This window comes from Schistocerca gregaria, chromosome 11, assembly GCF_023897955.1.
Source record: "Schistocerca gregaria isolate iqSchGreg1 chromosome 11, iqSchGreg1.2, whole genome shotgun sequence".
In the NCBI taxonomy this organism is placed as follows: domain Eukaryota; kingdom Metazoa; phylum Arthropoda; class Insecta; order Orthoptera; family Acrididae; genus Schistocerca; species Schistocerca gregaria.
This window is the reverse complement of record NC_064930.1, coordinates 102,336,304-102,362,706: the sequence shown is the minus strand read 5'-3', so window position 1 is coordinate 102,362,706 and position 26,403 is coordinate 102,336,304. Positions and strand designations below refer to the sequence as shown.

Here is a 26,403-nt window from a genome sequence, read left to right as displayed (position 1 = left end):
TTTTGAAACACCCTGTATGATCTTGACAGTATTTTTTTTAAATCAGTTACTTAACATTTAATTACATTTAATTACCCACTAACTATTACAATGAATCTGTACTGCCAATGCCAGATTAAGGTGCCCTGCAAGTTATTTTCAATAATATGCATACTGTCATTCCTACACTTATAGTGTAAGCCAAATATATATATGACCATGAGTGACGACACTAATGATCAATTACCCATCACTGAGTGTTACATTATTTAATTACTGATGAGAAACTTCATTTTCTTATTCTCAGTGATTAGTTTGCTAAGAAAGAAGGGTTAATAGTCAACATTTAATTTTCATGATTATAAGTACTGCTGTTACCTCAAGAATGAAGTGCATTGTGAAACGTCTATAACCGTAACATACCAGTGCTGTGAGAGTTCTGTTCTTTTTTAAGTAATAATTGTTTCAACAAATCTTTACTCAGAAACAACCTACTTACACCTACATCTACATTTATACTCCGCAAGCCACCCAACGGTGTGTGGCGGAGGGCACTTTACGTGCCACTGTCATTGCCTCCCTTTCCTGTTCCAGTCTTATGGTTCGCGGGAAGAACGACTGCCGAAAAGCCTCCGTGCGCGCTCGAATCTCTCTAATTTTACATTCGTGATCTCCTCGGGAGGTGTAAGTAGGGGGAAGCAATACATTCGATACCTCATCCAGAAACGCACCCTCTCGAGACCTGGACAGCAAGCTACACCGCGATGCAGAGCGCCTCTCTTGCAGAGTCTGCCACTCGAGTTTGCTAAACATCTCCGTAACGCTATCACGCTTACCAAATAACCCTGTGACGAAACGCGCCGCTCTTCTTTGGATCTTCTCTACCTCCTCTGTGAACCCGACCTGGTACGGATCCCACACTGATGAGCAATACTCTAGTATAGGTCGAACGAGTGTTTTGTAAGCCACTTCCTTTGTTGATGGACTACATTTACTAAGGACTCTTCCAACGCATCTCAACCTGGCTCCCACCTTACCAACAATTAATTTTATATCACCATTCCACTTCAAATCGTTCCGCACGCATACGCCCAGATATTTTACAGAAGTAACTGCTACCAGTGTTTCTTCCGCTATCATATAATCATGCAATAAAGGATCCTTCTTTCTATGTATTCGCAATACATTACATTTGTCTATGTTAAGGGACAGTTGCCACTCCCTGCTCCAAGTGCCTATCCGCTGCAGATCTTCCTGAATTTCGCTGCAATTTTCTAATGCTGCAACTTCTCTATATACTACAGGATCATCCGCGAAAAGCCGCATGGAACTTCCGATACTATCTACTAGGTCATTTTTACATATTGTGAAAAGCGATGGTCCCATAACACTCCCCTGTGGCACGCCAGAGGTTACTTTAACGTCTGTAGACGTCTCTCCATTGAGAAGAACATGCTGTGTTCTGTGTACTAAAAACTCTTCAATCCTACCACACAGCTGGTCTGATATTCCATAGGCTTTTACTTTGTTTATCAGGCGACAGTGCGGAACTGTATCGAACGCCTTCCGGATGTCAAGGAAACTGGCGTCTATCTGGGAGTCTGTATCTAATATTTTCTGGGTCTCATGAACAAATAAAGCGAGTTGGGTCTCACACGATCGCTATTTCCGGAATCCATGTTGATTCCTACAGAGAAGATTCTGCGTTTCCAGAAATGACATAATATGCAAATAAAAAACATGTTCTAAAATTCTACAACAGATCGACGTCAGAGATATAGGTCTATAGTTTTGCGCATCTGCTCGACGACCCTTCTTGAAGACTGGGACTACCTATGCTCTTTTCCAATCATTTGGGACCTTCCGTTCCTCTAGAGACTTGCGGTACACGGCTCTTAGAAGGGGGGCAAGTTCTTTCGCTGTTAGAAAAGTAGGCCATCCATCAACAGCACAGTATAAAAAGGAACTGCATAAAAAGAATGTTAATAAATAATAGCAAAGACAAATATAACATAGCAACAAGAGAAAATACACATTACAATCTTGAACATAGCTGAAGTGATATACAGGCAATCAGATTCAAAAATGAAAGGTTCATTGGAGTCCCTTCACCTAGATTCCAACATCTTCAAAAGGTTTTCGTAAGGATCTTTAGTTACAAGAGTTACATAACGACAATGTCACAAGTCTTTTTACTAGTTACATTTATGTAGCACTGTCTAATGACAAACAGCATCTGTAATTCTTCAGGCTTTCTCAGCGATCTAATGACATCTTGGGTTGTCGAGTGTTCTGCCGGATATCAGCGTCGTACCTGCACGATATTTCGGTAACCTGAGACTCCTCCTCGAGTGGACCTGGTCCAGTATTTATGCCTGTGGCCTTCCCCCTTCACAAGGCGCTCCCTCTGCGGTCCGCACTCGCTCGCTGTGGTCTGCTGGAGCGTTCCCATTCCATTTTCAGTCCGCTGCGGTTCTAGATGTTCCCTCTGCTGTCCGCGCCAATCAGACCCGGCCCTGGGCGTTCCATCTTCGGTCTGGTGAGCCTGAAACTCTGTATGGGGATTGTCTTCCATGTCCACACCTTCAGTTCTTCTATTTGTGGAGTGCTGTAGCTGTCCCCATTGCCCCTTCAACAATTCCAGAGCAGGATCGCAGGCTCTACTTAGCTGGTACCCCGTGTCACGGTTCATGAGATTATCAGTCACTTGTATCTCTATTGACTTCCTTATAACACTGTCCCAAAATCTGGGCGTCTGTGCTAGAAGCTTGGTTTCTTCATAATTCATGGCATCAGCTAGCTCTAGACAGTGTTCAGCAATGGCTGATTTGTTGCCTGTCTTAATCGGGTGTGCCTCTGATGTTCCTTGAACCTGATATCTACTGTTCTTGTTGTCTGCAATGTAGGACATGCGACATTGGCAAGGTATATTATAAATCCCTGGTTTCTGTAAACCCAGGTCTTCCTTAACATTTCCCACCAGTCCCCCGATCTTGCAGGATGAACTGAAAACACACTTGATATTGTGTTTACAAAGTATCCTACTAATTCTGGCAGAAACAAAACCAGTATAGGGCAAATACACCACCTTCTTTGCTTCAACTTCCTCTGCTTCTGGAACTTGTGGTGAAGTGGCTGGTTGGAGTGCCATCTCCATTTTTGCAGAACAATGTTTTGAGATGATCTATTTCTGTTGGTAGACTTTCTCGGTCTCGTGCTCTGTGGACCAATGTCTTAAGAACTCCGTTCTTCTGTACAGGGTGGTGACAGCTGCTGGCTTGCAGGTATAAATCAGTGTGTGTGGACCAATTGATCCATCTGCTTTCCTTTTTACTAGTAAATCCAGAAACGGCAGCTGGCCATTCTTCCCCTATGGTGAACTTGATATTCGGGTGGCACGAGTTAAGATGTTCCAGAAACTCATTGAGCCTGTCCTTCCCATGAGGCCAGATCACGAAGGTGTCATCCACATACCTGAAGAAGTATGTGGGTTTATATCTTACTGTCTGTAATGCCCTTGCCTCAAATCTCTCCATGAACATGTTGGCAACCACAGGAGACAGTGGGCTACCCATAGCTACACCTTTGGTTTTGCTCGTAATATTGGTTCCCGTACAGGAAATACATGGATGTCAGTGTATGCCTGAACAGGTCCAGCAGTTGACCATCACATTTTCCTGCAATCAATTCTAGTGAGTCTCTCAGTGGGACCCTAGTGAACAGTGATACCACATGAAAGCTAACCACGATGTCCAAATCTGTGATGCGTAGCTGCTTGAGGCGTTGCAGCAAGTCTTCTGAGTTTCGGATGTGGTGAACACATAGAGAGACAGCTGATTTTTCAAATACTTGGCTGTTGCATATGTAGGTGCCCCAATATTACTGACAATAGGGCATAGAGGCGAGCCCTCCTTGTGTATTTTAGGCAGACCATACAGTGCTTTAGCCCAAAGTTGTCTGATGATCTTCGCAGGCATCCCTGTCTCCTTCAGGAGAGCCCTGGTCTTCTTGTCCACCTTGTCTGTGGGGTCACACTCCAAAGTTCTATATGCTGCGTCCTCCAGAGGTTGACATACTTTCTCATCGTAATCCACCTGCTATAAAGTGACTGTAGAGTTCCATTTGTCTGCTGGCAGTATTACAATACCGTTGTCTTCCCGGAGATTCTTCAGTGCAAGCCTTTCCTTAGATGTGATATTCCATTTTGGAGGCTTGGCGTCGGTGAGTGCCCTGCACGTCTCTCAGCGGACTTCCTCTGCCACATTGGGTGGAGGTGTGACTGCAACTTGCTCTACTGCACTGATGAAACCTGAAATGGGCACCCAAAATGAATGCATGGCTGAAGGAATATGGTGTAGTGTGAATTATAACATAGACATTGTACAATAACATAATAAGCATAACAAAACATTGTTATCGCAAGAGTATGAGGAATGAGAGAGCAGAAATAGCAAGTAGCCCAACATTACTTAAATATTTAAATGTCTCTGTAAGACTGAAGGTGGTTGCAAAGTTTTATGTTCCACCAATAAAAACAATAAAAATTTTGACACACATCACTACAAAGCTAGGTAGCTGAATGTGCTGCAAAATGGAAAACGCCCACCCATTAGTGACAAGTGATGTGCACACATCATGCGGTCTAGTTGAGCCCATACATTAATAAGAATCCTGAGGTAGAGTTTTAACATGGAGGATCTGGGTACTGCAGGACCTGGGCATGGTAAAGGAGCCTGGTGGAAAGGCACTCCAGTGATATGGTGGTAACAAAGCCAGTGGGGCCAGGTGTGTGATCAAGTACGGCGAAGCCTGTACAGGAAGGCTGCTGAAAGACATTATGGTTATACAGAAGTATGAAGGGCTCCCGTGTTTGTATCGACTTTAGACAGGTACAGCAAATGTAAATTAAACTTTGAAGTACCAACAGTTGGGGTGAGACAAAAGGGATGGTTTCCCTAAGTACTTGAAGTGAGAAACCTGTGATTTTGTTCTATACTATGTTTTCATGAAAGTTTTTTTGTTGTTTAGAGTTTTGTTTTACAGGAGATTTCATGTAGTTTATCTAGCACTTGTTTGGCTTCATCTTTACTGTTTGTCAATATAGCTCGATCATCAGCAAAGACCTGGCATTTCACAGTGACTTTTTCCCTTTCTCTTTTGACATCCTTTTCCTATTGTCTGATTATTTTTTCCAGTGAAATGTTGAACAAGAGAGGTGATAAGCCATCTCCTTACAAGACTCCTGTGTGAAATTCAAATGAAATTCACTTTCGAGGTGGTTTTTGATAATGGCTCCTGGATGATGGTGGCTCTGATTTTTCTATTGACTTCCAATCCTTCTAGGCTATTACACAGCATTTGTCTGTCAACAGAATAATAAGGTTTTTTTGAAATCCACAAATGTGACCATAGTGTTCCAACATCATCTGACATGTAGTAGGGTTTTGAGGTTCCAGACAAGGACAGCAACAAAGATGAACAGGCCATTACACAACAGTGGCGTCTCGTAAACAAGTCTGGTGGACATGCAAGTTCCCTTTATCATCAAACTAAAGAGTGGAAGTTGGGGGGGGGGGGGGGGGGCGAGGGAGTGAGGGTGGGGGGAGGCCATAGCTGCAGGAAAGGCAATGCTGAGGACCCAGACAGTTCGTTCCAGCAGGAGGGCTGTCTGCTATAGTAAAAAATGTCACACGGAAGTTTGATCAAGCTTCATTCAATGATCACCTCACATAATGCAGACAAACTGTAAAAATGTGACTCACTCAACGATCAATGTTTCAGACAATGAGTCTGTTTACACTGCTTTTTGGTTTTTAAGAAGCATTTCAACATGCCAAGGGTACTCATACGATAGTTTGTAGGGGGCATGGGGGTATGAAGTACTGGGTGATCAAAAAGTGAGTATAAATTTGAAAACTTAGTAAACCATGGAATAATGTAGATAGAGAGGTAAAAATTGACACACATGCTTGGAACGACATGGGGTTTTATTAGAACCAAAACAAAACATCCCCGATTGCTAGACGCGCGAGAGATCTCTTGCGCGCGTTGTTTGGTGATGATCGTGTGCTCAGCCGCCACTTTCGTCATGCTTGGTCTCCCAGGTCCCCAGACCTCAGACCATGCGATTATTGGCTTTGGGGTTACCTGAAGTCACAAGTGTATCGTGATCAACCGACATCTCTAGGGATGCTGAAAGATAACATCCGACGCCAGTGCCTCACCATAACTCCGGACATGCTTTACAGTGCTGTTCACAACATTGTTCCTCGACTACAGATATTGTCGAGGAATGATGGCGGACATATTGAGCATTTCCTGTAAAGAACATCATCTTTGCTTTGCCTTACTTTGTTATGCTAATTATTGCTATTCCGATCAGATGAAGCGCCACCTGACAGACATTTTTTGAACTTTTGTATTTTTTTGGTTCTAATAAAACCTCATATCATTCCAAGCATGTCTGTCAATTTGTACATCTCTATCTACATTATTCCGTGATTTATTCAGTTTTCAAATTTATACTGACTTTTTGATCACCCGATATTTTTAACGTTAAGAAAATTTCAATTCCAAACATGTTACAAACCTGCTTAATACTGCCTTAAATCATTTTCTTGGACGAAAATCAGCTGAATACATTACTTTTTTTCCTTTGCTTGAGACTGAGAGCTAGATTCAAATGTTTGAGATAGGATGTCAAAAATTTTAAAAATCGATATTTCCAACAGTATATTCATTTTGTAGTGCCCATCATTCTGAAGAGTTTGCTATATAAAACATATCTGTTTCAGGAAATGTAAGGCATGTTATTTAGACTTATGTTTGCCAAAGTGCAGTGCACTGCCATGCCTCTTCACACAGCATACTTCTATCTCACGTCACTTGTTTCGCTGTGGAATTCAGACTTGTATATTTTGTAATGGAAGTCATCAAACGTATGTTCAGGACAGTTCTAATTAAAATGTCCTGTGGTACCTCTCCTCCTCCCGGTAAGCCAGTTTAACACCCTACTCCACACCACCTTAAAAAACTTACAATTGATACTGGGTGGGATTATTTGTGACCAGGAGAATGAGAACTCATCAGGAAATTTGCACTGTTTATTGACCATTAGATAACTCTCTTTTGTGTGACATCAAATTAAATACAGGAAACAGAGCCAGTAAAAGCAAAAGACAGGCAAAGCAGTACACATTTCTTCAGTCCTTAGGTCCCAGCATTTTTCTCTCTCTAATTTTGCTACAGCTTTACACAATGTTTTCCTTAATGCAAAAGAATGTATTACCTCATCGAAGTTCGTCAAATGTTTTACTACATGAATAATCAAAATAATGTCGTGTAATACAGAAAAGGCTGTTAATATGAATAGTACCCAAGAGTGGGTGGTTTCTAGATTTGATTACATCTATTTTTTCACTGTCTGCTAGATAAAACGAAATAGGCCTTTCTAATATTTGCAGCAATTGTAACACATTCCAATTAAGCAAGACTGTTGTGGCAGAAATGGTCATTTACATGAATAACATGACTCAATATAACTGATGAAGTAGCAGTATCAAATGCCTGTTAGGCCTATTACAACCAAAAATTTTTATGTTTGGATTTAGTTTCACATTTTATTCACATGCTTCATTTTTTCAAGCACAGGATCAAAAAGTTGTGGTATCGAAGTACGAAATTTTTAAAAAATTTGGAATTGTCATATGCTTCCATATAATTTTTGTGATGTCCTAGTTTCTTCTCCTTCCTGATTCTAATAAGAAATCTTGTCATCACTAATTCTGTAATTATTCCTGCCGTTGTCAAACTTATTCTCAAATTAACTTCACTAACGCTGCCAGACTCAGCAGTTTAGTTATTCCGCATTTATTCTCCAGTTAGGCATTATTGTGTGTTTGTACAATGTATTTTCTACACTATTCTGAGAATAGAACTTAAGTGGTGCTAATTGGAGACTGTACAACTCGCCCTTAATAGTGTAGCAATCTGGCAAAAAATTTCTGTCAAATTTTCATTTTCTTGGATACACTGAGAAATAAATATGTAATCTTTCTTACCTGTTAATTGTTTATTTCCACTCTGGTAATCTGAACCTCTGGTTTCACTAATAATTATAACAACATTTATCATTCACACACTCAGTCAACCACAAACAGCTGTTGATATTCAGTTGAGTTTATTTAGCTCAACTCGTACAGCCCCATCTCCTTTGGTCTGTGGGAAAGTTTTTTGTTTCTTGGTGTGATGGGGATTCCACTAGCAGCGATATCATGTACACTTTGCCCGCATTCAAAAATCAACTTACGATTCATTCAGAAACCAACCTAGAATGTGTTCAAAAACCAACAGGGACATGTTTCAGAATCATATGAATAACCAATAGACAAATGTGTGCTGGATGCACAAGTCTTTTTTCTTTCTTTTTTTTTTTTCCTTCAAGAATATGAATTTGGTGCCTCCTGAAATTGTCGCCCAGGGCAGATACCCTGGTTTGTAACAGTTCTTCTCTGTGTTCTTTAAGTACGTGGACTAATCTTGATAAGAAGATCCACCTAGTTGGGGCAGGTGATGGTAACCCCCTTTGAACAAATATGTGTAAGTTCTTTTAGAAGATTTGGAAAAAAAAAAAAAAAAAAATAATAGAATCCGCTCACACTATGGAAAAACATTTTACATTTTTTTATATTGCAGATGCTTTGTTGCAAAACCAAATTTCATACATGGGCATAGTGGTGAATATAGACAGCCTTTGGATACTTTGACAAAACCATACTCTGTAGGCCATTACTGATAATACATTGAGTGACCAAGTTCCAGACAATGCTCTGCTATGGCTGATTTAGTTGCCTGTCTGAGTCTGGTGTGTCTTTGGTGTTCTTTCCACCTGATGTCCACAGTTCTGGTGTTCTGGCCAATGTATGACATCCCATACTGGCATGGTATGTTGTAAATACCTGGCTTGTGTAGCCCCAGGTCATCTTTTACATTCCCCAGCATAGCCCCAATATGCACATTTTGCCCACCCACCAAAATTGGGGCTATGTTGGGGAATGTAAAATATGACCTGGGGCTAAGGCAACTAAATCAGCCATAGCAGAGCATTGCCTGGAACTTGGTCACTCAATGGATTAGAATGACACCATGATTGTGACACAGACCTCAAGATTTTGGGACAGTGTCATTAAAGAAGCCATTGAGATTAAGGTCATAGATAATTTAATCAACCGTGGCTCGGGATACTGAATCAGCACTGCTTGGAATCCGCACTTGAGCTTGTGAAAACTCAAAGCAGGACACTCTGGGATTCTACAAGAAATAGAAGCGGAGACTGAGAGAACAGCCGTGAGACAAGGTGTCGGGCATTAGAGACCAGTTGACACACCCCAGGTCATGAACTCGACTTCAGAAGATGGCCAGGCCAGGGCGGTCGGAACACTAGCGACCAGAGAGAGCCAATGTAGCTGTGTCTGGCGGGCGCGGACCGCAGACGGAACACACGACAACACGACACAGCGCGGACCGATTACGGAGCGTCCAGCACGAAACAGAAGTGGAAATCCTAGTGACAGGCATGAGACAGAGTACCCAACATCTCAGATCGGGTCTGACGCACCTCAGATGACGTCCACAAACACTGGGGACGGCCAAAATGGGCACGGAAGGCAGTCAGAACATCCGTGACTGGAGGGGTCCTTTGAAGCTGAGTCTGGCAGGCGCAGACCACAGAGGGAACACTCAACTCCGCGCGAACCGAAGACGGAACGCCAGCTCCTTCCAGGCATAAATACTGGACTCGACCGACCCAAGGATCAGTCTCAGGTAGCACCTGAAGAAGACAGCGAGGCACGCTGTTGAAATATCGTGTGAGAACGATGCGAATATCCGACTGGACTCCCAAATATCCAAGATGTCAACAGATCGCCGGGAAAGCATGAAGAATTACAAGAGGTAACACTGTTTGCCTGCTTAAGAATTATTCCCATTTACCTTATTAGCAACAACTTTTGAAGTGTATTTGCATTCAGAAACATCTTCAGATCTTTTATCTGAGTTGTAGGTGTCCATATCATCCTGAAATTTGTATAAATCATCCCTGAAAAACATTTTTCTGGTACAAACTCTGCACAAGTTACTACTACTGGCAGCCATGTTTTTGGCACTTACCACTCTTTATATGCACACATCCTGCCAGAAGTGTTAATCTGAAATTACAGACAGGGCTACCATTTCTTGGTTTATGACATGTGCACAGTACCTAACTTTAAATATGGTATTTATTACGTTCCTTTGGCTATGAACAGTTAATAAGCTAATTATTTCACCCAAAACCTGTGCTAATTACAGTCACCAGCAATTTTGAAACTTCTGTTATCAATGTTAATATTTAGCATATACTCAATTACTAACTTTCACATAATGAAGAGCAAAAATATATGTAAGTAAGTGACGTCCTCTTACAGCTAATGATGACATGTTAGCAACTTCCACCCTCGTTTTGTTTCAGAGTAATTAGCATTCATATTTAAAATATTGTTACTGAAATAGAATACCATATTTGGCAAACTAAACAGTGTAATTCAATAGAGATTATTATTATGTCTGAAAGTTCACATTCAAAGGAATCTCCCTCCACTATTTAGTTAATCAGAAATGTAAATTTTTAATTCTAATTTGTAAAAGCCAGTAAACAACAATAGATAAATGTTGTTCTAAAAATTTTAACTTATAAAAGGAACATTTTGAAGCCATTTTACGAGGGTCAGTCAAAAAGTAATGCCTCCTATTTTTTTTTCTACGTTTAATTGTCAGGAAATTTAAATGCAATTACATAGGTTGAAAACCACAACATTGAGGATCATTTTGTCATTTTTCAATGTAATCTCCGCCCATCTCTACAGTTTTGGTCCATCTTTGAACAAGGGCATGTATCCCAGCACGGTAAAAATCACAGCTCTGCTTCCTAAGCCATTGATGCACGGATGTTTTGACGGCCTCCTCATCTTCAAAATGAATCCCACGATGAGCTTCTTTTAGTGGCCCGAACAGATGGAAGTCTGATGGTGCCAGGTCAGGGCTGTATGAGGGATGAGGCAAAACTTCCCATCCAATTTTGACAACCTCGTCAGAGGTGTGACGACTGGTGTGTGGTCTTGCATTGTCATGCAAAAGAAGAACATCTGCCATTGATTTTGTTGGGCGAACTCGCTGAAGACGTGCTTTAAGTTTTTTGAGGGTTGTGACGTATTGAACAGAATTTATTGTGCATCCCTGCTCCAAAAAATCAACCAGAATCACACCCTCTGTATCCCAGAAAACTGTTGCCATAACTTTCCCTGCCGATCGCACAGTTTTGAATTTTTTCTTCCTCGGCGAGCTTGTGTGACGCCACTCCATTGACTGCCTCTTTGATTCGGGTTCAAAAAAATGCACCCATGTTTCGTCCCCGGTCACAATTTTTTTCAGGAACTCATCTCCCTCCAAACGGAAGCGCTGCAAGTGTTGGGAGGCTATTGTTTTCCTTGCCTCTTTATTCTGATCGGTTAACATTCTTGGAACCCACCGTGCACAAACTTTTGAGTACCCCAATTGTTTAATAATCGTGATCACACTGCCTTTACTAAGAGAAATAATGCGACACACTTCATCTGCAGTCACCCGACGGTCACCACGAATGATGTCATCAACTTGCTGAATGTTGTGTGGAGTCACTGCACTCACCGGCCTGCCGCTCCGCTTTTCGTCAGTCAACGGTGTTTGCCCTTCAGCTTCCTTACAACGACGAACCCATCGTCTAACAGTGCTGACATCCACTGTCACAACACCATACACCTTCTTCAGTCTTTCATGAATGCGTATGGGCGTTTCACCTTCTGCATTCAAGAATTCAATCACACAACGCTGTCTCAAACGAACATTGATGTCGGCCATCTTACAAACTTCTGCTGTGCTGCCACCTGTTGACACAGAAAGTTACTACTGCAGTGGATTGCAGAAGAAGGTTTGAGGAATGGCGCCAAATTCAAAATTTTCGCTTAACTTAATTTTTTTAAGTAGAAAAAAAATGGGAGGCATTACTTTTTGACCGACCCTCGTAGTCAGGCTGCAGAACGAGTAAGATCTGTGTCCGTAAGTGTAGTGCAGACAGGCAACTCGTACAACGTGCAGTTTTATCCACATTTTGCACCCAGGAGACCATTCTGTGACTTTAGTTTCAATGACAGATTGGACAGGGAATTAATAATTATTACTACGGACTGTGCAAACTTCAATAATGTTCACTGTGACAACAAATTCAGAATATGAACAGTGCTACTTCCATTAGTTACTGACTGTGCACACCGTTTTTGTATCGAGTTGACTGTCAGATTTCAAGGGCAGTGTTTCAAGAGTTACATACAGTGACTGTGTTAGTCATAAATGTTTGCTACACATGAACTTTTGTGAACAAGTATGTCTATGTTAGGTTACTGTTCTCTAACAACCAAATTGTGACATCAGTCGAGTATAGTACGTGGCTGACTATATATCTATGCATAAATTATAATAAATGAGAATCGATCCGGCCATAAACTATATGTTACTCAACATCCAAATGCAATTAACCCTTGATTTGGCACACATTGAGAAGGAAAATCATTAAGTTATTTAAATTAGATGTATATGGTCATGTCAACAATTTTACATACACCATTTGAAAATGCAGTATGTTACCTGTCAGTTACGCTGTCTCTTAAGGTGCAGGAGTGCTGCAATAAAAGTACTACACTGTTCTTCCTGTGGGTGAAAAATGGATGCATTTTGCACTGCTGCACGTGAAATGTCTTCATATAATTCCATCGTGCACAGAAGAATTCCTCATTTTCCGCAGTTTACAGTCGACTATCCCTGAGGGCAAAGTCTACAGCTTCCCTTTTGGGCCATATTCTGGCCAGTGACCAAAACTGTAATGTCATATATCATTCCCTGGCACAGAAGCATCTGTTTAATATTTCTTCTGGTCTTGTTGTCCATCCTATACTAATAGCCAGGCTTTCTCTTTCCAGAAAAGGTAAGTAACATAGGTAATATTTTGCTTACACATCTGCATAATAACTCACCTTCAATACTTCCTCTTTCCATTTACAAGCAGTTTTCATTGCACAATAACAGCAACACCTCAAAATCAAAAGAAACTGCTCCATTGGTAATTGATGTTCACATAACTTTGCAGGATTTCTGCTTATGGAGCACACTATTCAGAAACTTGTCACAGAGACAACAGAATATCATTGTATATGACAGCTTAAATGTTACTTGCAAGCACCATTACCCATCATATGACAAAATTTGAAACATGTTGCAGAAAACAGTGTGCAATTTTGATGTTTCTTGATGACAATACTACCAAAGAAAGAGTCAAAGTGTTTGAAGTGTAAACCTGCTGCCAACCACATTGATTAAAATAGCACACTTTAGACAGTCACAGAGGTGCAGCTACCAGAGTCGTATTAGCAGAGGTAAATACGGTTATGCTACACATCTTTGTGGAAACTCAAAGTAATCGTCACTGTCCCAGTGTCAGTTGATAGTGTGTGCAGTGATACATGTCTAGAAATGAATCGACACTGTGGCACTGGCTTCTTATGTTACAAAGCAACTTCTCTACAAAAACCTAAACAAAGCTGGTACTGTACACACAGATAAACTAAAGTGAGTAGTGCTGTTGTTCAACAGGCTGGCCTCGTACAGGGAAGTGTGGAGGCTCCAGGCTCTACCTTGATTAACATTTTCTGTGACTTCCTAAAACTACTTCACAGCGGTTCCCACAATGAAGTCACAACCAACTACCTGTCCCACCCTTGTCAAAGTAGAGCTGTAAGTATGTAAATGTCTGAATATATGAATTATCATGACACGTCCACTATCCTCACAAAATTTACCTCAATTTGAGCAAAAACAACAACAACAGCAGCAGCAGTTACCACCACCACTGCCACCACCGCCACCACCACCACCACCACCACCACCGCCGCCGCCGCCGCCGCCGCCGCCACTATTTCTGTTTACCATAGGTCCCCCCCCCCCCCCCCCCCCCCTCCAAGGAATTTTCAGCACTGTGTTCCACGTCACAGCTGAACCAGTGAATAAATAAGTTCACAGAGCACTCACTTTTGAGAGGAAAAGTTAATTTTCCTCCAAACTTTTATTAAAAAAAAACACATCAATACAACAATGGATAAATGCTTCCTCGTTACAGTCTGTACAGAGTCTGCACACGTCAGTCGCCCCAGACTCAGAGCAGCTTCTTGGCGAACGTGATGCTCTTCTGGTTCATCTTGCCGGCAAACATGGCTTTCCCTTTCTTGCCCTGCAATGTAAACACCACATTTTGTATTCACAATGCTATTCAGTTTCCACGTGCTCTGTAAATGATATTTTTTAGTAACAACACCTTTAAACAACATACAAATTATTTACTATTTGACTTGCGTTTGGGAGTAGCTCTTGAACAGTAATCTGACAGAAGATATATGAGGGATGTTCAGTAAGTAAGTTTTCCCTATTTTATAAAAACTTCACGCTAACTGGCAGCACACTGACAAGGTACTGTGGTAAGTATTGTAAGCCAATGTGTATATTTTCATCGTATACTGGTCAAACTCACCAGCACTCACAAGACGTGTACAGTTCATTTTACAGAGAAATAAAACAAGGGAAACTAACTTATTGGGCAACACTTGTAATAAGCAAATTTGGATGCTTATATTCACATTAGTCATATCAGACAGTAAAAGAAAATAATAAAAATAAGTATTCTTTACTGTGAGACTAATAGTAACTAAATAGCATTCATGAATACTGCCTAGCACCTGTCAGTATTCTTTTGTGAGGGGGAAATCAAAACAACATACACAGAAAATGAAAAATTAAAAAAGAAAAGAAAAATGTGCCACTTAACCACCTAACATGCACTAATAATACATAAATTAATATTCAGAAACATAACTGCAAAAACAGAGGTGCTTTACACGGTTCTAATTTATTATTTGACAAGACAACTGTGACTGTAACAATGTACGTTATTTCATTATATTTTCTATCAGATTCCTGTCTACAAGCAAGTACCGGACACCAGTTAAATAATTAATACATAGGTTATATATGTTATTAAAACAAATAAAAATACAATAGGTGGTTATTAATTCATATCACATTCATTACAATGCAAATATAGAAGGTTTTTTTTTCATCTAATATGGTATCAAATGATTGGAAAGCATTATGAAATAAATATTGCAAACAGTATTATATGTATTGTAAGAAAAGCATACTTTATATCAGGGTATCACAAACAGAGTGACAAAGATCACAGCCCGCTACATTTATATTGAGAGCATTGGCAGTCATGGACATGAGAGAATGGGAACAATAGGGGGAAGTGATCAAAGACAAGCAATGTGACTGGGAGGATTTGCTTCAGAGTCTGACATGAGGGAACTGGCTTTCTATGTCAAGTATTTTAGGGAAAAGTTATGAGGGAATTGCATGTCATTCTCCATCTGAGATTTTGATAAAACTTGGCAGATATGTTGTCTACATACAGATTAAGAGAAGTACCCAATTTTATTAAAATATGTTGATCCATTATGAAAATATGGCAATGTGAAGTTGCAAAAAAACACTCCCACAATTTCAAACTGTTGTAGGAACTCTACTAATTATTCTAAAATAAAAGGAAGAGGTGTCATTTTGTAGCATTTTCCACAGGCTTTCATATGATACACAACACAACATGGTTTTGAACTGAAAATTGTTCTTCAAATTTAGATTTCTAATTTTGGAAAAAGCAAATCATCAAAATTTTTCAAAAAATTATGTTAAGATACTTTACATTATTTCTAACCGATTCTCTGAGTATGAAAATGGGACTGCCACAGGTTCATATCTTTATAAAATTTCAAAAGTACTTAAAAACGAGACTTCTGTAAAATTTATAGATTTAAGTGGAAATAATCATAATTTTATACTTAATATATATGTATGCACACATTCAAATTTATCGTTGTCTATTATTTCCAACATCACTTGTGAAACATATTACAAACAGTGCGCCTATTAACAATTCACTTTTTTTGTAGAAACATCATTTGTTTTTACGTTATTACCCCCAGGATTTTGACATATTCTTCCTGCTTGTGTCATTGTATTTACTTTACAAAGAACATCATTTACAGATACCCATTGAGTATCAGGTTTTGTAGGATATGGAGGAGATTAGTGTTTAACATCCCGTCGACAACGAGGTCATTAGAGACAGAGCACAAGCTCGGATTAGGGAAGGAGGGAGAAAGAAATCAGCCAAGCCCTTTCAAAGGAACTATCCCGGCATTTGCCTGAAGTGATCTAGGGAATCACGGAAAATCTGAATCACGATGGCCAGATGTGGGATTGAACCGTAGTCCTTCCGAACGCGAGTCCAGTGTGCTAATCACTGCGCCACCACGCTCGGTGTGTAGGATATGCATAAGAGTGTGATGGGCTAGCTCGGAGAAGATAAGTAGCTTTAATTTTATCAAGGCTTTTCTCTTTTATTTAATTGTTACCTAGCCATCATTTCTTGTCGTAGATGGCAGTAATGTATTCACAAAAATCTCTCAGAGACAGTTTTTCTGGAGATTTTGACTTTAAACAGTATATTATGTTGTATCTGAAGAATATTTTTGATGTACTCCATGCTACACGTACAGAAGTGTGGAGTCTCTTGTCCCTTTGACGGTAACACGCAGACTTATGAGCTCTTCTAAAAATCTTTCAGTTTCAATATACTCATCTTGTGCTGAAACTGCCCAATCAAAAAGTAGCTGTGGAATAAGAATTTGGTTCATACGAATTCTGCAGACTTCCTTTTGTTGCTAATCTCTTAACAGTGCAGCCAACATGGTCGCAAGGTCATTTTCCATTAGCAGAGGCAAAAAGGCCATTTTGTTTTGGTGCCAAAATCTTTTTTGTGGGAACATAAGCTTACAAAATTCTTTTTATTTGGGTACTGCACTGCACTGCCATCCGAAAGGTAGTATATCTTCAGTATATCAGTCTGAATTTTTGTTTTTAAAAATTGAATTACCCTTGTAATACACTACAAACAGGAATACTGCTACGTCACCACGTAACTAATGACAACTCTGGACCTCATCTAAAATGACAAAAGTGTAATTCTCACATAAGTAAGATGTAACAACACATTCATCCTCATTCAAGTTTTCTTTCACTTGATTTACAAAAGAGCTTTGCTGCCCAGCTAGAAAATCACGGAGTATAAATGTGGTAAATTTTTCCGAAAATAACTCGACAAACTCAGATGAGGCCCTCTGTATAGTTTTAAGTTACATCTATCTACTGAAACCCACTCAAAAAGTGTTGTTTTCAACTATATTATCATCAAATGCATTTTGAAGTGCACTTTATATTTGGTTGCATCCTGGGCAAGAACTAGTTTCTCATCATATAGTGTATTGATTCTGGATTGCACAGCACTTTTGCTAAAGAGTGTTTGTAAAAGCCCAAGTCTCCTTTGGGTAACATACTGAGCTTAGCAATATCTATCATGAATAGCTAGAATTAAAAAATCAGATTTTTCATCCCGATTCATACTTTTTACATATACTCCTAACTTTTAATAATTATGCCTATAAGATTATTAAAAAATATATTTTTAGTAGTTCCAATAAAATAATGACCTATCATAATCACTAGTTACATTTCAAACATTAAAAAAATTATGAAAAGATGGATATTTATTTATGGGTAAGTTGTGTATGTTTCCAATTTAGTTTATAAATTTTTGCAAAAATCTCACTTTTTATATATATCTTTGAAATTCTATAAAGGTGTAAACCTTTGAGAGCCTTGGGAGAGTCAGCCGAGACAAAATTCTTCCATCTGGCAAGATGTACGAGAGAGGTGAGGTACCCTCAAACTTCAAGAATAATGTAGAAAACCAAAGAAACCAGGTGTTGACAGGAGTGAAAATTACAAAATTATCAGTTTAATAAGTCACGGTTGCAAAATATTAACACGAATTCTTTACAGAAGAATGTAAGAACTGGTAGAAGCCGACCATGGGGAAGATCAGATTGGATTCCAGAGAAATGTAGGAACATGCAAGGCAATACTGACCCTACGACTTATCTTAGGAAGTAGATTAACAAAGGGCAAACCCACATTTATAGCATTTGTGGACTTACGAAAAGCTTTCGACAGTGCTGACTGAAATAGTCTCTCTGAAGTTCTGAAGGTAGCAGGGGTAAAATACAGGAAGCAAAATGCTATTTACAGCTTGTACAGAAACCAGACAGCAAGGATACGAGTCGACGGGCATGAAAGGGAAGCAGTGGTTAAGGAGGGAATGAGCCAGGGCTGTAGCCGATCCTTGGTTATTTAATCTGTACATTGAGCAAGCAGTAAAGGAAACAAAAGGAAATTTTGGAGTAGGAATTAAAGTTCAGGGAGAAGAAATAAAAACTTTCGAGATTTGCCGATGCCATCGTAATTCTGTCAGAGACAGCAAAGGACTTGGAAGAGCAGCTGAATGAAGTGGACAGTGTCTTGAAAGCAGAATATAAGAGGAACATCAACAAAAGCAAAATGAGGATAATGGAATGAAGTCAAACTAAATCAGGTGATGCTGAGGGGATTAGATTAGAAGATGAGACACTTAAAACAGCCGATGAGTTCTACTACTTGCGCAGCAAAGTAACTGATGATGGTCAAAGTAAAGAGGATATAAAATGTAGATGGGAAGGCAAGGAAAGCATTTCTGAAGATTAGAGATTTGTTAACATCAAATATAGATTGAAATGTTAGGAAGTCTTTTCTAAAGATGTGTGTTCAGAGTGTAGCCATGTATGAAAGTGAAATATGGACGATAAACAGTTTCAGCAAAAAGAGAATAGAGGCTTTCGAAGTGTGTTGCTACAGAATAATACTGAATAATAGATGGGTCGATCATGTAACTAACGAGGAGGTACTGAAAAGAATTGGGGAGGCAAGGAAATTATGACAAAGAGAGAGAGAGAGAGAGAGAGAGAGAGAGAGAGAGAGAGAGAGAGAGAGAGAGAAGGCAGAGAGAGAGAGATTCTGAGACATCAAGGGATCACCCCATTTAGTATTGGAGGGAAGTGTGGGGGGTAAAAATCATAGAGGGAGGCCAAAAGATGAATACACTAAGCAGATTCAGAAAGATGTAAGTTGCAGTAGTTATTCAGACATGAAGAGGCTTACACGGAGAGGGTAGCAAGGAATGCTGCATCAAATGAGTCTTCAGATTGAGGACAACAACAACAGTTTTACACTTAGGGAATTAGTTAGCAATAATGTGAAGAGTTGGATATAATTTTTTTAAAATAAACTGCTGCTCAATCCATACTGTATTGTAGAGCATAGGAAAGCTTATGGAAAATGCTGCAATATGGCACCTCTCCCATCATTTTAGCTTATTAGGAGAGTTGCCAGAAGAATTTGAAATTAAGGCAGTGAACCATTTTTGGTAATTTCTGACAACTTCAGATTGCCATATTTTAAAAAAGGGTCATCATATTTTAATAAAATTGAGTATTTTCTTGATTTATTTGTAGGCTACATCTCTTCTGAGTTTCATCGAAATCTGAGGTGGTGACTTGAAATTCGTACTAAAACTGTGTCGATTTGATGTGGAACATCCCAAGGATGACAGGAGGAAGTGCTTCAGCTTCATACTAAACAAGACAGGTAGGGCACCAAATTGTATGCAGAATGCAAGGCAGCTCATTGCAGAAGCAGGTGGCACTGCCAGAGGAGTAGTTCACAATCATGTCTGATTTACAGATCGGTACATCTAGGATTCTAAACATGAGATATGTAGTGTCGCAGAATAGTGAAGAGTTGGAAACGTGGAATATTGTCAAATTTTTGTTGCCTATGCCGAGAGCCAGAGGCAGTAGGTTAGACAAGACCTAAGAGGATTGCACATGCATCGGAATGTGTCATCATGCAGGGGCAATGGCCTGGTTACACACAACAGGCGAGAGAGAATTGCTTAGCACTCTGGTTTTGTGTTAGACGGAGACTTTCGTAGAGTGCAAGACAGAGGTATAGCGTCAGCTGTACTGCATTTCTTTTCATAACTTCACGTAAGTCTGCCGCAACAACACGTAACTCTGTCGCAAGAGCACTTAAGGGGCGAGTACGACAGATGAATCAGCAGTATAAGTGGAACGAATGCGTTCATTACAAACGAACATGACGTCAGGACGTCGCTCATGCTTCCTTTAAATATGCCAGCTTTGATAGCAACAAGGCACTCGCAGTTAGACTTGCAGTTAGATGTGTACTGGGTTGCTAGGTAGCGCTTAGCTTGGTGATCGACATGTTAATCTTTATTAAGGAGATGTTGCAGTAAGGGCCGCCCATCCAGCAGCAGACGTGAGGGGACAGTACCAGCTCTGGTCCTCTCTGCTGCCGCTGTCAATCATCAACCCAGGATTAGCAGACATTGTGGCAGAGTCGCTCGCCATCAATGCCGACCCATCAGTGAGCTGTCGTCAAGATCGTGCGGGGCCTAGGCCCCGTGCATCTGCCGCCACAACCGCGTGAGCCGACGACGCTGGGGGACTGCAGCCCTTTCTGCCCGTCCACTGCAGACGAGCCACCAGGAGGAACAGGGAAGAAGATGGGGTGGGATAGAGTACACTCCGCACTATGAGAACGCCTCTCGTGCCGACAGCGCCGGGACTCCCACCCGGAGCCTCCTATGTGCAGTGGCCTGTTGTCCGCCACCAAGCCGGCCGGGCGCCGCCAGCCATGTGCGGCCGAAGTAAGGGCATTCCTCCACTATGTCACAGCACGTGGCGCTGCGCTAGCAAGACTGCGTGGCCCGGATCTGGTGTCATCACTACGAGTCAGTGAGGACTCAGGGAAGGTCCTTGATATCACCAAGCCACATTGTATTCGGCAGGAATAAAATTGTTATGAATAAATAATGTTTCTTTGGCGTTTCTAAATTTCCTAGCATCCTGACAAATGGAGAGGTCACCGATCGGCCATCCAGTCCACCGTAGGCGACCGGGACCACCGGGGGGCGCCTACAGAGACCACACGTCAGAACGGCGACACCAGATGCGCTCTCAATAGCTGATGGGTGGTACTGCGACACAGCAGTGAGCCGACAAAGCAGACGCAGAATTTGGTGGCCACAAGAGTTGTTCGATTGTGGTCAACCAGATGGAGTTTCTTCCGTAGCAACCGAACATGCCGATCATGGCCTGCCTCCACTACCCCTGTCACTTCTCAACGAGCTGCAGCTGTGCAAATTTAGATGCACACGTGCAAACAAACTATGGTGTGGTTGATGCCTGTCTGTGAAGCACCCTCAATATATGCATCCAGTAGCTCAAACAATGCACTCAGCTACTCCATACATCAGGTACACACCTGCAAGCTTTCCATTTGTATAACATACCACACTACTCACATTCTGGCTTACGCTCAAATGAGGAAACCTTCGTGTTTTGCTCAGTACTCCATCGTGCAGCACTGCCCAGTGGCAGGTGATGCTGTTTGAGGCCACAAGTTCCTGCACAATTCTCAAGCTTTTGAAGTGCCCCACTTGTTCTAGAAGTACGTTGCAACATTTCTTGGACACCTCGTATCTAAGATTGTGTGTTTGGACTGATATAAAGTCGAATGACTACATAACACAAATCGTAGTAAGACAGATGGCGGACTGAGATTTATTTGAAGAAGCGTCAGGAGACGTAGTCCACGCGCGAAGGAGTTAGCTAAGAAAATCCCAGTTTGATCAACAGTCAAACACTGCTAGTCAGTCAAGGATCTGTACCCGACAGGATCGAATGTGAAAATAAATACAAAGAAGAGCAGTGCATTTCTCACAGGCTCTTTTAGTAAGCAAGAAAGTGTGAGAGATCTGCTCATCCAGCTTCTGTGGCAGAGAGACAATGAGCATCACAGTGTGCTTTACTGTTACAATGCTGAGAGCGTACGTTCCTGGGAGAGTCAACTGATTGCCGCTTCCTCCTAACAAGGGAACCTCCCCATCGCACACCCTTCAGATTTACTTATAATTTGGCACAGTGGATAGGCCTTGAAAAATTGAACACAGATTAATCGAGAAAACAGGAAAAAGTTGTGTGGAACTATGAAAAAAACAAGCAAAATATACAAACTGAGTAGTCCATGCACAAGATAGGCAACATCAAGCTCGGGAGCGCCTTGGTCCCGTGGTTAGCGTGAGCAGCTGCGGGACGAGAGGTCAATGGTTCAAGTCTTCCCTCGAGTGAAAAGTTTAATTTTTTGTTTTCAGACAATTATCAAAGTTTAGGCACTCACACATAACCAACTTCGCTCTCCAAAATTCCAGGACATGTTCAGATTTGCTTGGACATATGCATTGATTTGACAGTCTACACACGGAAAAATTTGAAAACGTTAAAAACATATGTTTTGACAGAGCACAGGGAAAACCGTGCAACTGTGAAACTGTTGCATTCATTTGTTGCACTTTATGTGATAAACTCTTATGTTTCATCACCTTTTTGGGTGTAATTCTCACATCCACAAGAAAACCTAAATCGGGCAAGGTAGAAGAACATTTTTACCCATTCGTCAAGTGTACAAGTTAGGTGGGTCGACAACAAATTCCTGTCATATGACACATTGCCATCACCAGTGTTGTATAGAATATATCAGACGTGTTTTCCTGTGTTGGAATCGGTTGACCTACGAACTTGTGATCAAATGTTTTCAGTTCTCATTGGAAAGGCATGTCCTTTCGTCTACTAATGGAACGGTTTTGCGGTGCGATCGCAAAAAACAAGACACTAAACTTATTAAAGTGAACAGAGACGTCAATGAACGAACGGGCAGATCATAACTTTGCGAAAATAAAGAAAGTAAACTTTTCACTCGAGGGAAGACTTGAACCAAGGACCTCTTGTTTCGCAGCTGCTCACGCTAACCACGGGACCACGGTGCTCCTGAGCTCGCACTATCCTTGATGTTGCCTATCTTGCACATGGACCACTCAGTTTGTACATTTTGCTTATTTTTTTCATAGTTCCACACAACTTCTTCCTGTTTTCTCGATTGATCTGTGTCCAGTTTTTCAAGGCCTATCCACTGTGCCAACTTATAACTAAATCTGAAGGGAGTGCGATGGGGAGGTTCCCTTGTAAGTACATACTGCAAAGATACCAGGGAGTTAAAATGAGCAAGATTGCAGCTCATGCAGGGGCTTACTGACAATTGTTCTTCCAGTGCGCCATTTGTAAATGGAAGAGGAAAGGGGGGGAATGACAGAGGTGAAGAAACAGCCCTCCACCACACACCATAATGTGACTCGCACAGCGCAGATTTGGCTTAGGGGCTGGCTACCCTAACTGGAGCAGCGGAGGCAGACAGTAAGACTGCGACCCCGACCTCCGTACTCGACATCCCCACTCGGCTGCCAGGAACGACGGCACACTCACCTTGGCTCTCTTCGAGTTGGCCCCGTCCTTCGCGACGCCTGCACTCTTGCTGCCGCCCTTGAAGCGGCTCTGGTAGTCCACCTGGCTGTAGTCGAAGGGTCGGAACGCCGCCCCACTCCTGACCTCTGACGGTCCGGGAGCCCCCGACCCACGCCCGCCTCCCCGCCCCCTGCCGCTCCCGCGGCCTCGGCTCTGGCCGTGTCCTCTGCTGCCGGCTGGACCCGCAGTTTCTGCCGTGTCGCCCCACTGCCTGCGAATCGGCTGTGGCTGCTGCTGCTGATGCTGCAACTGTTGAGAACAGCAAGAGAATGTCGAGTTTTGAATGTGGTCTCTCAGAGCTGCCTCCTGTGACGAATCAGTGCAGATTAATATAAGCAGTGCAACATTATGCTTCATAAAATAAGTCACTGTAATAATAATAATAATAATAATAATAATAATAATAATAATAATAATAATAATAATAATATCCAATACAACAAATATACAGGAGAAAAAATTGAAAAATACATACAACTGGCTGAGGAAGTCAAGGACATGTCGCATCAGGATAAAGTTGACATTATACCAATTGTACTATCAACTACAGGAGTCATACCACGCAATATCCACCAGTGCATCAACACAATACAGCTACATCCAAATGAATATATACAACTACAGAAACCTGTAATTATTGATACATGTTCAATTACCCAAAAGTTCCTAAATGCAATGTAACATATACCGTACAGTTGCTTGTCATGCTTGGAAGTCACACTTGATCAAGGTCCGCGTCACTTTCCATTTTTAACCAGACATAAAACCAAGTGCAAAGCTGTGAACGTAACACTGCTCTCTCGATAAATATACCGCATTTACTCGAATCTAAGCCACACTCGAATCTAAGGCGCACCTGAAAAATTAGACTTGAAATAAAGGAAAAAAAAAAAAGTTTCCCGAATCTAAGCCGCACCTGAAATTTGAGACTCAAAATTCAAGGGGGGAGAAAAGTTTTAGGCTGCACCTCCAAATCGAAACAAAGTCGGTCTGTTGTGATATGAGAGACAATTGAGGTCGAATGAATGACGATACAGCTACAGTAGTTTGGTTCGAGTCGTAAGCTTAGCGGTTAAGCTTTACCAGGTAGCCGTTGCTAAGCATCAGGCGCTCTGTCCATATTTATACGCGTACCCTTCCTTTTTCACGTGCTTCATCTGGTTTGAATTGAGTGCTTATTTTTCTTTGATCTGATAAGCGCCGTTTTCTTTGTTAAAGGTGTTTACGTCATCCTAAGCTGAAAATGCATTACTATACTGTGTCATGCATTGTTTGTCGCATTCTGATAGTACATGTTTACAATCTGTCACCGCTTGCGGCATGGCTTGCTTTTGTGCGTGCTACCGCCGCTTACAATTAAAAAGAGAGAGAGAGAGAGAGAGAGAGAGAGAGAGAGAGAGAGAGAGAGAGAGAGAGAGAATCATCTCATTAGCAAAACAATGGCAAGAGACTGCTATTTGTTGTTACTTACACTGCTGCTTTCTTTGATAATGATCAACAAGAACCAAATAATAGGCTGCGTATGATAGAAGGTGTTCTGAATGTGAGTTTAATGAAAAATTTTCTCGGATTGAAAATCTTTGCAGGCGCCTCTTTAGTACATTACATTCTGCACAGAAATTAGAGAAATCTTAGATTTAAAAATCTACTCAATTGCCGTGCTTCATTTCTGACCATCACTATTAGGCATAAGAATAATACGAATGCAAACATGACATGATATGTATATTCTTCCGCGTTTGCTGTTGTCTCACTCTAGTTTCTAAGTTTATTAGGCAGGCTGGATTTAAATGAGATAGCACCAAACATGAGATAGCAGCAAACACAAAACAACACATGGCAAAATGTTTATATTCTATTACTCTTAATGGTGAAGAGAATACTGCATGTGATTCACAATTCATAAAAGTTCCTATTAGCAACCATCCCTTCTAACAGGTAGGAAAAAATTCAGAACGTAGAGTTGGCCATATTGACAAACATCCCAAACAGTCTTGCCAGTCGGATTTTCATAGCACATTGAAATGTTGCTACATCTGAAGATGAACAATATGGAATTTCTAATTACTTCGTTGGATAATATATGAAAATGCACTGGTCGAAACCCGGGGAGGAGAAAAAAGTTCGACTTCCAATTTTTTTTTTAATGACGCAGATGTTTTGGCACCAGTATTTATCTTTGTGCCTAAAAAGCATGCCTGTGTAGTGCTACATATATTCGACAGCAGAAGTTAGTTGTGGTGGCACCCACCAACATTTTTCAGAACTTCAGCTTGCTTTGCACTCGATTCTAAGTCGCAGGCGGTTTTTTATTACAAAAACCGGAAAAAAAAGTGCGGCTTAGATTCGAGAAAATACAGTAATCTGGCACGTGATAAAGTTGTTCCAATATCACCAACGACTGGAAACCACAGTATGCGTACCACCCATTCCACATTTAGGGACTCCTGAATATGCTGTTGCACTTATCTCCCCCAGTTTCTGTATTCCATATCAGGGAAATGCGGTGTAAGTAAGTAAACAATTCTTCTATACAATTATAAAAAATTGGAGAACAAACACAAAACTTTACAGCAGGGAATCAGCTACCCTTCTGACTCGTTTGGATTCTAAAACCACAAGCAGTTGCCCATAATATCCCTGCTCACTGTTGTGCCCAGTACAGCTCTCCTCTATATGCTGCAGTTTTGTGTTAAATGGGTGTAAGATTGGCAGACTAAACACAGCAAGACCTTCTTGCATTTAATGTGCTCTACCTTTGGCTTAATTTGATAGAAAAACCTGCCTGTGCTTCTCCATCCACTGTAGACACTGACGTAGTTCTTCAAACCCAGTAATGTCTTCATCAAGTCATAATGCAACAAATTTATTAGTTCAGCTT

General features: G+C 41.1%; 1 protein-coding gene across 2 annotated transcripts in view; it reads right to left on the bottom strand.

Moving 5' to 3' along the window:
- Positions 1 to 14,126: 14,126 nt before the first annotated feature.
- The window catches only part of LOC126295076 (exosome component 10-like), a 186,999-nt gene continuing 174,722 nt past the window's right edge, over positions 14,127 to 26,403 (bottom strand). For both annotated transcript variants that reach the window (XM_049987321.1, XM_049987322.1), the window contains exons 17-18: positions 23,484 to 23,771; positions 14,127 to 14,329 (exon numbers count right to left, since the gene is read on the bottom strand). In XM_049987321.1, coding sequence (XP_049843278.1) covers positions 14,255 to 14,329; positions 23,484 to 23,771 — 363 coding nt within the window. In that variant the 3' untranslated portion in view covers positions 14,127 to 14,254. The remainder of the gene's footprint in view (positions 14,330 to 23,483; positions 23,772 to 26,403) is intronic.